This window comes from Dunckerocampus dactyliophorus, chromosome 13 (genome assembly GCF_027744805.1).
Source record: "Dunckerocampus dactyliophorus isolate RoL2022-P2 chromosome 13, RoL_Ddac_1.1, whole genome shotgun sequence".
In the NCBI taxonomy this organism is placed as follows: Eukaryota; Metazoa; Chordata; class Actinopteri; order Syngnathiformes; family Syngnathidae; genus Dunckerocampus; species Dunckerocampus dactyliophorus.
The window spans coordinates 14,822,577-14,834,806 of record NC_072831.1 but is presented as its reverse complement, the minus strand read 5'-3'; the positions used below and the strand labels follow the sequence as shown (position 1 = coordinate 14,834,806).

At 42.5% G+C, this 12,230-nt stretch overlaps 2 protein-coding genes across 2 annotated transcripts; both read right to left on the bottom strand.

Moving 5' to 3' along the window:
• Window positions 1–2,550: 2,550 nt before the first annotated feature.
• Window positions 2,551–5,367, bottom strand: LOC129192356 (cytochrome P450 1B1-like). The gene has a single exon (XM_054796304.1). The coding sequence runs from the start codon at window positions 5,126–5,128 to the stop codon at window positions 3,554–3,556; it is 1,575 nt and encodes a 524-aa protein (XP_054652279.1). The 5' UTR covers window positions 5,129–5,367; the 3' UTR covers window positions 2,551–3,553.
• An 832-nt stretch (window positions 5,368–6,199) lies between these two features.
• LOC129192348 (cytochrome P450 1B1-like) lies at window positions 6,200–8,928 on the bottom strand. Its single transcript, XM_054796290.1, has one exon. It carries the CDS (start codon window positions 8,677–8,679, stop codon window positions 7,102–7,104), a length of 1,578 nt encoding a protein of 525 aa, XP_054652265.1. The 5' UTR covers window positions 8,680–8,928; the 3' UTR covers window positions 6,200–7,101.
• Between the last annotated feature and the right edge of the window lie 3,302 nt (window positions 8,929–12,230).

Sequence of the window (12,230 nt, the reverse complement as noted above, 5' to 3'; positions counted from 1 at the left end):
CTAGGGTCGCGGGGGTATGCTGGAGCCTATCCCGTCTTCCAACTCAATTTAGGTTGTCGGTTGAACATACTTTTTGAAGATGTTGTCATGACTTAAAAATATCGATGCAAACTGTTTTGCGTTAATATTTTCATTGAGGCAGTGTATTATTTTTTAGAGTGTAAGGAAAATATTTACTGGGTGCTTTTTTTTTTGCAAAAAACAAGAGTGATTCATTCTGTTTTGATGTTTATGTTTTTATGGGTCGGAACACACAGAATGACAGCTGTCTTTTTTTGTGTGCAACAATTTGGATAAAAAGTGGAGCTGTGGTGAATAAGTTGGTGTTGAGGGCAGCCTTGTAGGAAAGACTGACACTAGCCAATACACAGACACAATTTTCCGCATGTGTTCCAGTAGAAGAAGAAGAAATAACTCTACACCAAAGTGTGTCATCTAGAAATGACTCCAGTTTGCATGTTAAAAAAAACTGGCAAACCTCAGTCTGCTGAGCTGGAATGGTGCTAGCGGAGAAAAGCGTGTGGGAGGTTGCTCTGTGGCTTTGTGTACGTGCAGCATGTGAAAAACCCCCGTGATGAAAACTGTCAGCCCGAACATATTTTGTTTTTCTCTCAAGAGTCAAACTCAGCAGGTCAAAGGCTCCGGGGGGTGTGTGGAGCAAAACTCAGGAGGTGAAAGGGAGTCTTTCAGCTGGACAGATTTCATGGATGTTTGGGGAAGCTGGAAACGGGGGAGGTTGGGCTGCGCGTTCCTCCCTCTGAGGTCCTTGTGGTGTCAAAGCAAAGAGAGAGAGTGATGGAGAGGACAGAATGTCTTCACCCACCTCAGTATGTAGGAATCCAGTGAAAACAAGCCTCCTTGTAGCGATAAAGAGCTGAAGTTATGATGAGGATGATAAACCGCTAACCCACACTTGGACTAATATTGATCTACTAAACTTGAAGTCAGGACATGTTTGGAGCAGTGGGTGCTTTGGGGTTTCTTAGAATAAGAAAACTTGGGATGGAAGCTGTTAGCACCTCAGTCAATCAAGAGGAAACTCTTTAGTGGAGTTGCATGACTACAATGTTGAAATGTTATTGGAAATCTGACAAAAGTTGGGAGGCAAGTGTATGGTAGACATTAGCTGGTGTGACATATTGTTTAGTTGTAATACATTGTCAGCTTCAAGTGCCTCAAGAATCTAAAATTAAACAAGAAAGGCATGGCCAGTATGTGGATTACAGCACAATAAACACTACATTCACCATATTGAGCAAAATGTGGAATATTTTAAAGACATACAGTAATTATTATCTTAGCTGCTGGAGAGACTCTGCTTTTGTAATCACCATTATGTTAAAATTGGCATCATAGCTCCTCTCCTCTGTGCTAACTTTCCCAACCTTTGAGTCAGGTCTCTGCGTCTTGGCTGCATCTCACCAGATTTGTGGTTTGTGTGAGTGGCAGGAAGAAAAGCTGTGCCACCTCTTGTTTTGCATGCATGCATGCATCTTTTTCAGACTTTTTTTGGAGTGAAAAAAGAAGTAGTGGGAACCATGGTGCCCTGGTGGATCTCTGCACATTGGTCGGTGGTCAAAAAGTTAAAAAAATTTTCTTCAAAAATAGATTTAAATTTCCATAGAAAATACATCTCATTCACCCTAGGTTGGTAATAATTTCTAAGTACATGATTATCAGGTAAAATGTACAGCATACACGTACCACTGTTTACAAAGCCCACAATTTGTAGATGTTTATGTTTTTATACTTCACTGATAATGTTTTTTCATCAAGATTTCACACTTTGTTCGGTGCTGAGACACAAACGTTTGCCTCTGGAAGCACAAGCTTCGACAGTCATCCATCTTCTTACATTATCATTCCTTAGTCATGAGTACCTATGCATTTTATACTTTAAATGCAGTAAATAAATGTGTGTGGCAATTTTAGGGCTTAAACCTGGATTGTGTCACAAGTGAATAATGGCAATTGAAAAAAGAAGGGGAGGGTTCTGGAGCTGAATCGAATGCAATAACTACAACAGTCATTTTTAGTTCAAACGTTGATACGTAATCGGAAGAGAACATCATTGCCAAGCTAGCAAGAGGGTGTTAAAAATAGACATTTAATGGCTGGATCAATTATTCGCCGGCGTTGTATTGTTTATGTATTGTACAATTGTATTTAAATTGTATTTTTCTTTTAAGTGATTTCATTTGCCGCATCCAATACACCACTTCCTACATGTAACAACATTAGGTACACCTGCACGATATATTGAGCTAACCGTCAGGGAGGTACAACTCAACAACAACAAAAATAAATAATGGTTGAATTTGAAATAGCTTCAAAAGTCAGCCAAATGTCATCTTATTCCCAGTCAGTTGTGGCCATTAGTTGGGATAACTTCCTGAAGCCAATCAAGGATGGAATAGCTACTTGTCACACAATTTAATATGATTTAGTAGTTTTTAAACGTTTTGGGTTTGCACTACCTAACCTCCATCTGGCAAACTATTCCTACTGCTTTTCTTGAGCAATCTCAGCAATATTTCAACCATTTTTATTTCCAAGGACATAAAACTCACTTCATTAGTAAATGGGGCATGACAATAACTTATCTGCTCTCAATTTACTGAATAAGACAAAATAAACCTCACTGCTGTTGAAAGTACAGAGGGACCTGTGTTAAACATTAATGAGTGGCTGATGTAGTGAGTCACAGCCAGCTTGGTAAGGGTTCAGAGCAGGAGCGACATGGGCCAGTAGCGCATATTAATCTTTCACAGCAGCTCTGAGACCAGACATTGAGTGCTATTATTATCTCTTTGACCGCGCTGGACTTTTTTTTATACTGGCTGACCCCACTGACACACCACACTTTCACCTGTAAGTTAGTGTATATGTTTATTTTAACTGTGAGGTTTTAGTCCCACTCCATAGCATACATTTGTCAAGTTTATTATAAGAAAATAGGGTTTATATACTGTACGTACAGCTCTTTTCTCAGACAATGCCATATATATTGATAGTGAGGAATTACATTTTCAGCATGCCTATGACAATAGTTTAGATATTACACCGACCACAACGTAATACAAAAGTACACCTTCACCATTCAATGAGATCCATTACAAAGATAATCACAACTTCATAGGTATTACTTGAATATGTTTATTTGTATAATTGTAGAATGCCATGTACTGCACTTCATGCTGTTTTTATATTTTTGGTCAGTTTGCTACATAAAAGAGGCACTTCTCAGTGCAGTGCATCTTTGTATCAAATGTCATTAGATTGTGGAGGTGTACCAAGTGGATGTTGCAGGTGAATAACTCTGTACCATGCAGGATGTAAGCATATTAAGACCACCAAGTACATACAGTTTTATTTAATGTGGCCCCATTATACAACACTTTTGATATAAAATGTGGAAGGTGTTCATAGCATTTTTAAGACAATATATACAGGTACATGCATACAAACCCACTATGGGACGAATGATACATTCTTAGCTTACATCACAATTAGCTTATATCAGTTTACATACTTCTGTTTGAAGATGTGTTTTTTATTGACCAAGGAGTGTCTCTCCCCTGGGTTTGGCGGTTATGTCAAAATCTAAAGGCTTCAGTGTTAAACCGTAAGAGCAATTTAGGGACAAGTCTTTATCAGGACATTTCTCAAAGTGACATTGCTGGAGAAGGATTGCAAAGAACAAAAAGATCTCTACCTTGGCAATCTGGTCTCCAATGCATCTTCTCTTTCCTGCTGAGAAGATCATAACATTATTAGTGAGATCCTTGTCTAGGGAGCCGTTTTTGTCAAGGAAGCGTGAGGGGTCAAAGATCTGCGGGTCCTTCCACTTCAGGGGGTCGTGATTGATGGACCACTGATTGATGAAGACCACCGTGTCTTTTGGAATGTGGAGACCCTCAACTGTGACGTCTGAGGTTGTTGAGTGGGGAATGGTGAGGGGCACAAAACTGGTGAATCGCATTGTTTCATAGATGAAGGCATCCAGGTAGGCCAGGTGAACTCTGTCCTCCACAGAGGGCAGCCTGTTTGGTCCCACCACCTTGTCAATGAGCTGGTGGAGCTCTGTTTGAATTTCAGGGTGCTTCACCAAGAGTAGCAGAATCCAGTCAAGAGCAGTGGAAACAGTATCCAGACCTGCACCGATGAGGTCTGACACTGTCCCCTCGGTGTGGCCTTTAGTGAGAGTGTTGTCACTCTCAGTCTTGTCAATGACACTGATAATGGCATCACTCATATCCCGGGTTACCTCTGGATCGAACGTCTTTCTATGCTCTTCCACCTTGTCCTGGACAAACCCAAAAAACTCCTTGTTGAGCTTCTTGAAGTTCTTGAAGACACTGCGGACAGGATTGGGGAAAGACTGAAGCCATGGCATCACATCCACCAAGCTGCCAGCTCCAACAGTCTGTCCAAAATCATCCACTCTCTGTAACAAGGCTCGGAACTCGACATCATCGTGTCCATAACGTTTTCCGAAGCACAAGGCACAAATCACATTAGCAGCAGCTACTGTCAGCTCATGGGCCGGGTTGAAATACTGGCCCTGAGAACCAAGTTTAAGGAAAATCTCAACCAGTTCCCTAGCTTCGGCAACAATTTGCTGCTCAAAAGCTTTTTTGGTTTGGCTGTTGGCAGATGAGAATGCTCTGATCGTGGATTGAGCAATTTTCCTGTGCATCTTCCACTCTTTGCTGTAATTAGTGAAAGTCATGCCTTTCCCCCCTGACACACACTGAAAAGACACAAAGTTTGGTCTGCCGGCAAACTCCTTGCTGTGCTGTATCAGAGCCTGACGTATCGCCCTGTCTCCGTTCAGCACCACAATGTCACTGCAACCTAGCCGTATCTGGTACACATTACCATATTTCTTGGCTAGTTTGGAGAAGGTGATGTGAGGCATCTGACCCAGCTGCATGGCGTTGCCCACCACGGGCCATGCAAAGGGCCCCGGCAGTTTTCTCTTGAGCCAGAGATTCCTCATCCACAGACCAGCTTCCAGACACATGAGAAAAACAAAAGATGCCACCAGAGCAGGCTGGACCTGTCCGCTCCATTCTCTCGTAATGCTGCTGCTCTTCACAGCAAACTCAGCGTCAACTTGAGCCATGGTGTTATTCTGCACTCGTGTGTCCCAAAAATCAAAATTGACTTGACACTTTAAACCCTTCCAAGAAGTTTAACTCTAATTAATATATTCCCATCCAACGCCTTTCTCGTATGTGGTCATTTATCACGATCAGACAAAATAAAGGACTCCAAGCAGCACTCACAGTCTCGCAGCCCCTCCGACGCAGTTAATGACAAGAGCTCAATTAGGCTGAGCAGTTAGCTGTGGTTCAGATCGTCTTCAGATGACCACTTTAAAAGAAAGCTGATTCAAGCCTTCACTTATATGTATCCCTATGGTGGGAGGGGTCCTCGACTCAGGTTTAAAAAAAAAAAGGTTTCTCCCCTCCCATTTTGACCACAGTTTGCAGACCTTAGTCCTACTTAGGCCTCCTTGCACTAGCGTCCCTTGTTGAATGGTAGCAAAGCAGAGGAGATACTTCATAGGCCATGTTGCTAAGAAGTAGATATTTACGGTTTAAATTACAAGAAAAACACAGAATGAAAGGTGTTTTCTATCAGGAGATGTCCTGTAATTTCATGGTAGGCTGCTGTTTACACGCTTCAGTATTGTTTATTATAAGTGATCATGTTTATTACCACTTAATGAATAAATACTGCGGGATATCACCATGAAAGTTACAGTATATTATTTTATGCATTGAATATCATGCTAACTATATGTCATCTCCTGCTAAAAGAAACAAAATGTTTCTGTAGTGATACAGCTGTTTTGATTCTGTCTGTATTGAACAAATAGAGTTGAGAGCACAGGACTCAAGCATATGTGGCTGTGAGTGCTTGTGCAATTTAAAAACTCATTTGCTTGTGGTTTGGTGATATGCAGCCTCAAATCAAGGTTTGTTGCACTTAAAAAACAATGAGTAATAACAAACATCTAAACAATGGCGGTATCATATTGCTGCCACATGTGTGATAGTATGGCCTACATAAAACATCACTTGATGTGGAAGTCAGAGATGCACTAGCTTCGCTCTGTTGTGGGACTTCATCTAATTACAAAGAATAACATAAAATGAAATCCAGACACAGAAAACAACAGATTGTTGACAGTTTTTATTGTTAATATTCATTTCAGATATAGCTTATTTTTTCATCATATAAAGCCAACACATGAAGCCCTGCTGAGTAGTTGGTTGCAAAAAATAAACATGCACCGAGTGTGCAGGAATAAAGAGGGCGCAGGAACATCCGTGTAGCTTTGAAAACCTTGTAAACAAACATGGTCATGATAATGCCTCATGAGAAAAAAAACATGGCGCACATCTGCAATGTGTGTACTGATGGGAACGGTGTTTGGCATGCAGGGCTTGGGGGAACACTTGCCGCACAAAAAAAGGTTTGTGCACATTTTCTCTGATGGATGCTCCTTGATGAAAGGCTTCCTTTTCACTTCCAAGTACTCTTTTCCCTTTCATCATCGCTTATTTCATGTTTTCACATGCTTAGAATACAGTAGATAGTGAGATAGATAACATTTATTCTTACATTTATTGTCATACTCCAAACTTATAAAAAACATTGTAAAATCATGATATGACAATGGTTAAATATATTCTTAGACAGCACAATTGGGAACAAGTGACTAACATTCACAATACATTATAACGTTAGTTTAAATGGACATTTAAGGGATGTAGCTACTCCTGTGCACATCCTACATGCACATGCTCATGCAAAACAAGCATTCGACTCTTGATAAGAGTTATGTACAAAATTTGATCAAGTTTGGAGAACTTCTTGCATTAATACCATGAACCTGAATTCTTCCTCTCTAATATCACAGCCTCCACACTATACTCTCAACACCAATGCATGTTTAAATATATTAAATAGGAACATCTTACAACAGAACTCTGTGCAGGTATGCTCATACTCACTGTTAAATCTCACTGATGGGGAGGTGTGGGGAATTCTCTGCTGGCCTTAAGTTACAGTGTTAGTGCATGCAGCTCACGCTGGGGAAACCAAGTCAAGTAATTTTCCTCTGAGCTTGGCACTGACACAGTATCTGAGAGGCTTCAGTGAGAGCCCGTAGGAGCAGTCCTGAGTGATGGGCTGAGAAGGGTCGCTCGCTAAGCTACACTGGTGCAACAAGACGGCCGTGAATAAAAACACTTCGACCTTGGCGATCTGGTTACCAATACAGCGCCTTTTACCTGTTGAGAAAATCATAACGCTGTTGGTGATGTCTTTATCGAGGGCCCCGTTTTCACTCAGGAAGCGAGAGGGGTCAAATATATGCGGATCCTTCCATTTCAGAGGGTCATGGTTGACGGACCACTGGTTGATGAAGACCACTGTGTCTTTGGGGATGTTGAGACCTTCGATGATGACGTCTGAGGTGGTGGAATGTGGGATGGTGAGTGGGACAAAGCTGGTGAAGCGCATGGTCTCGTAGATGAAGGCATCCAGGTATGCCAAGCTGATGCGATCTTCTGTTGAGGGAAGTCTGTCTGGACCCACCACTTTGTCTATGAGGTCATGTAGCTTAGCTTGCTCCTCCGGATATTTGACCAGGACCAGAATGATCCAATGCATCATGGTGGATATTGTGTCTTGGCCCGCTCCGATTAGATCTGTCACCGTCGCTTCTACAAAGTCTTTTGTTAGGCCGCTGTCTTTTCCATGCTCGATCACGTTGATGATGGCGTCACTCATGTCTCGGGTCACATCTGGACTGAAGGACTCTCTGTGCTCCACCACTTTATCTTTCACATAGGCGAAGAACTCCTCGTTGAGATTTTTAAAGTTTTTGTAGATGCTGCGAACCGGGTTGGGGAAGGACTGCAGCCAGGGCATGACATCTACCAAGCTGCCTGCTCCAACGGTCTCACCAAATTTGTTCAACCTAGTCAACATTGTCCTGAACTCCAGGTCGTCGTGGCCGTATCGCCTCCCGAAGCAAAGAGCGCACATGACGTTAGCAGCAGCTACTGTGCACTCATGTGAAGGGTCAAAATACTGTCCATCTGCGCTGTGGTGCAAAAACACCTGCACCAGTTCCATAGCCTCAGCCATAACGTGCTGCTCAAAGGCTTTCTTGGTCTGACTGTTTGCAGAGGAGAAGGCTCTCAGGCTGGACTGGGCAATTTTCCTATGTGCCTTCCACTGTTTGCTGTAATTAGTAAATGTCAGGCTCCTGCCTCCAGAGATCATCTGGAAGGAGTGAAAGTTTGGTCTGCCGGCAAACTCCTTGCCGTGCTGTATCAGAGCCTGACGTATCGCCCTGTCTCCGTTCAGCACCACAATGTCACTGCAACCTAGCCGTATCTGGTATACATTACCATATTTCTTGGCTAGTTTGGCGAAGGTGATGTGAGGCATCTGACCCAGCTGCATGGCGTTGCCCACTACGGGCCAGGCGAAGGGTCCCGGCAGCCTTCTCTTAAGCCTCAGGTTCCTGAACCACAGGCAGGCTTCCAAGCAGAAGAGGAAGATAAAAGATGCAACCAGAGCAGGCTGGACCTGTCCGCTCCATTCTCGCATGATGCTGCTGCTCTTCACACCAAAGTCAGTGTCCACTGCCATCAGGACAAATATTCTGACACACCTTCCAAAAAGAAAAAAAAAAAAGTATTCACTTTTTGGGCTTAAAATGTGCTCAAAATGTACTTTTTAGTTTTATAGAGCAAAAATAAATCTCTTTTCCCCATATCAGATGAGACAAAAATATCAGAAAAGTTAATCAAATGCCAGTGTGTTTGTTATATTGAGGGCCTGGTCAGAAAAAATCTATTAAAAGAGTTGTGTGAAAGTTTTTTTTTGCAGATGATTTAAGGTTTGAGTGGCTGCCTTGTCCTTCCACCACCTTCTTATATATTTTGCTGTTAGTGGGCAGGGCTCAGGATACATTACATACTCCTCCCATTGTGGAAGTCCTGCGGACCCCCACTACATTATCTCCCTGCCGCCGAGCGCTCTCGGAGGGAAGCGCGCACCCGCGAGGGGACGCAACGGTAGCGCGCAGGCAGCAGGAACGAGCGCCACTGAAGAGAGGAGAGTCAGCGGACACAGCAACTGGTGACCGATGCAGAAGGAAACGTGTCGCGCCAATGTATTTGTCTTACTGATTGGAGGACTGACAGCGCTTTCATTTCTCTATGTGCAACTTTTTTTCTACTTTTTTTTCCGGCGGAAGACTCATGACGTGCAGTATGGCCAGAAAAAAATAAGTTAAAACGGTTTGTGTAACTTTTGGTAGCGTTTCCAAGTTAATTTGCGCACGGTGGACGATCGATTTATTATGACAATAGTTTGTTTTGATTTGAGCAGACATGAACTGGGGGTTGCCTGGATTAAATGTATGCAGCTGCTTATTAAATGGGGCTTTAATGGTGGGTTAGTCTAATTAAACACTGTACAAATCTTGAAAATATTCAGTAGTCTCAAATAAATTGTGGTTCTAAATGTGGGCTAGATTTGCATTTATATAAACACACTTTAATTATTAATTTGAATACCGGTACATAACCACAATAATGCCACTCATATATTTGCACATGATAGTTTGTGAAGAATGGAAAAAAGAATAGATAAAACACACAATACTCCCCAATACAATACTGACTAGTATCATGCTGGGTATAAGCGCACCAATATGTTTCAAATATCCGCCATCATCATTTAGGGCTGACACAATAAACAGCCATAATTCAGTGCAGACAAGCCATAAAATATTCATATCTGACTTTGCTACATCATCTTTTTATGCTGCACATACATTCTGCAGTTTTGCATGAGACATGAGGTCACATCATAGAACAGAGAAGTTTAGTTGGCCCACTTTTACTTAGTGTACAAAGTGTTTAGATACAGTATACAGATGTACTTAACCCTTGTGTAAGCATGCTGTAAAACATTTGCTTTTAATTAGGGGCAACTGTGTTGTAAACATCATGCCTAAATTATGTAAACAAACAGGAAGTGTGTCATTCTTTCATGTTAATTGTCCTAAAATGGGAATTTGCAGATATCGAGTTGCGCTAGTTCCGAGCCTGGATGGCGTTTGTATTTCGAAATGTGGCGTGGCTAAGAACTAAAGCCTCCACAATGATTCCTGGGATAACCAGACACATAGCACTGGGGATGACTACTTCGTCTCTTTTCCTATGGGGGAGAATCCCGCCCCTCCTCCTCCTCATCCTTTCCCGTTGCCTTAGTCTGCTCCTCGCACACATGTGGCCACTTGCATCCCCATCACGCTAATTAGAGCCAGGTTTGTGGCTGAGGAAGAGGGTGGTAGGGTGTTGGGGAGTCCATGGGAGGGGGAAGGCGGTGGTAGCGGGGGGTGTCATGTGTGCATTTTGCGTGTGGCTGCTGTGTTTGCCTGTGATTACCTCTTGTAACCTGGCAGTGAGAGGCTGCCCCTGACCTGGCGTTGACTCTAGCTGAGGGCTGTGTGCGTGTGTGTGTGTGCGTGTGTGTGAAGGGGGCGGGGGGTCTTCTATACACTGCTTGTGCTAGTGGGTGGGGGCAGTCACAATGTGGAGACAGGACCAATGGCAGACTAGGCTGCTCTGGCTCTGGAGCTAATCATTGTTTACTAGTCTCATTTCCACTTCTCAGTGAGCTACTGTCACGCACAGCACCGACGGGGAGGAAGGAAGAGGGAAAGGGGGTCGGCTTTTGGATCGTGTTGGGGGGTTTGTATGAGTGAGAGCAAAACCACGGGGGCAATAGGCAATTGGGGAGATGGCGGGACTCAGGAAAAGAAGTGTAGACTGAATACAGGAGCATTTTTTTGAGGGGGGTAATAGTGATCCGAGACTACTGAGAAAAAACAGTGTCCAAAAACAATAGAGACAAACCAGTAAACACACCAACAAAACATCCTGTGGGCAAACACCACCTCAAACAGCCAAGAGGTAACCACTGGGCATTTGTGCTTGGACATGCTCATGTCATTGTATGCCAGACCACAATGCTCTGAAAGAACGCTGACAGGGGAGCATTGTCAGTGTCAGACGTGATTGTTGTGCGTGTGAAAAAAACATTTCAAGGGCTCTAAAATGGCACAAGTAAGCAGTATTTTGCTACATGCTTAAAAAAGGAGCAACCCCACATGACTGATGTGAACACATCAAGGCCCGTTGATTGAGTCTCACGTGGTACTGGTTAAGTGCAAATGTTAAATATCTTGCTTTCAACAATGTCAGTTTATGCTCTAGCGCTGTTGGAATGTCACTTTCCATCTATTTTTATAGGCTGCGGTACTTACAACCCCCCTAATAAATTCACAATTTGAAGTCAGAGCGCCATAGTTTGTTCCCAACTCGAGTAATTTTACAAAGCACCCGTGATCGTTCGCGTGCAGCTGTACATGCAACCTGATATAAGACTGGCTCAATTACAACGTCACTGAGGCCTCTGGGCCCGGTGTTCATTTGGAACAAGTAAAAGACCAGTGAATCTGGTTATTGTGAAATATTTCTTTCAGTTGTGTCAGATGAAGAAAAAAAATGTATTAAAGATCTACAGCGCTCTTCCAAAAATGTATTTTATGAGGTCTTGTAGCTAAATATAGCTGTAACATAGCACATAGCAGGATATGATTACACTCCGTAACCCCCATTTACACATGACATCATTAGAAACACACCACAATGCCGCATTTGGGTTTATAATATTCAATAATCTCAAAAAAAAAAAAACCCAAAAAACAAACACTCGATAAAAGTTAAAGTCTAGCACCCAATGAGATTGGCTTTACGTTATAGGACAATCATGCACTCCGTGCACATATTTGATTTTGACAATGACAATTTTCTTCATAAAACCTTAATTTCACAGGCAATTTAAAGTAATATTTGAACATTGTTAACAGTGTCAAGTGTGAAAATAAGCCAATCACTGTTATTAGTAGTCTGGTTTAAATTTGATGACAAATGACAAAGGAGTGAAGAGAAGATGATTGGTGTTGCAGATGCGTCTCTCACTTTTTTACCATTCTTTACTTGTCACACAAGCGTAATCGCTGTTCATCGTCAAACATAAAGACAGAACCTTTTGATAGCAAGTGTATGGTGAAAAGTGGAGTCTTACTGCTTTGAATGTCCAATTACTCCTAACTTCTTGTATAC

What these genes read in the sequence shown, in the direction of transcription:
- LOC129192348 (XM_054796290.1), bottom strand. Translation starts at nt 8,679, where the DNA reads ATGGCAGTGGACACTGACTTTGGTGTGAAGAGCAGCAGCATCATGCGA.
- LOC129192356 (XM_054796304.1), bottom strand. Translation starts at nt 5,128, where the DNA reads ATGGCTCAAGTTGACGCTGAGTTTGCTGTGAAGAGCAGCAGCATTACG.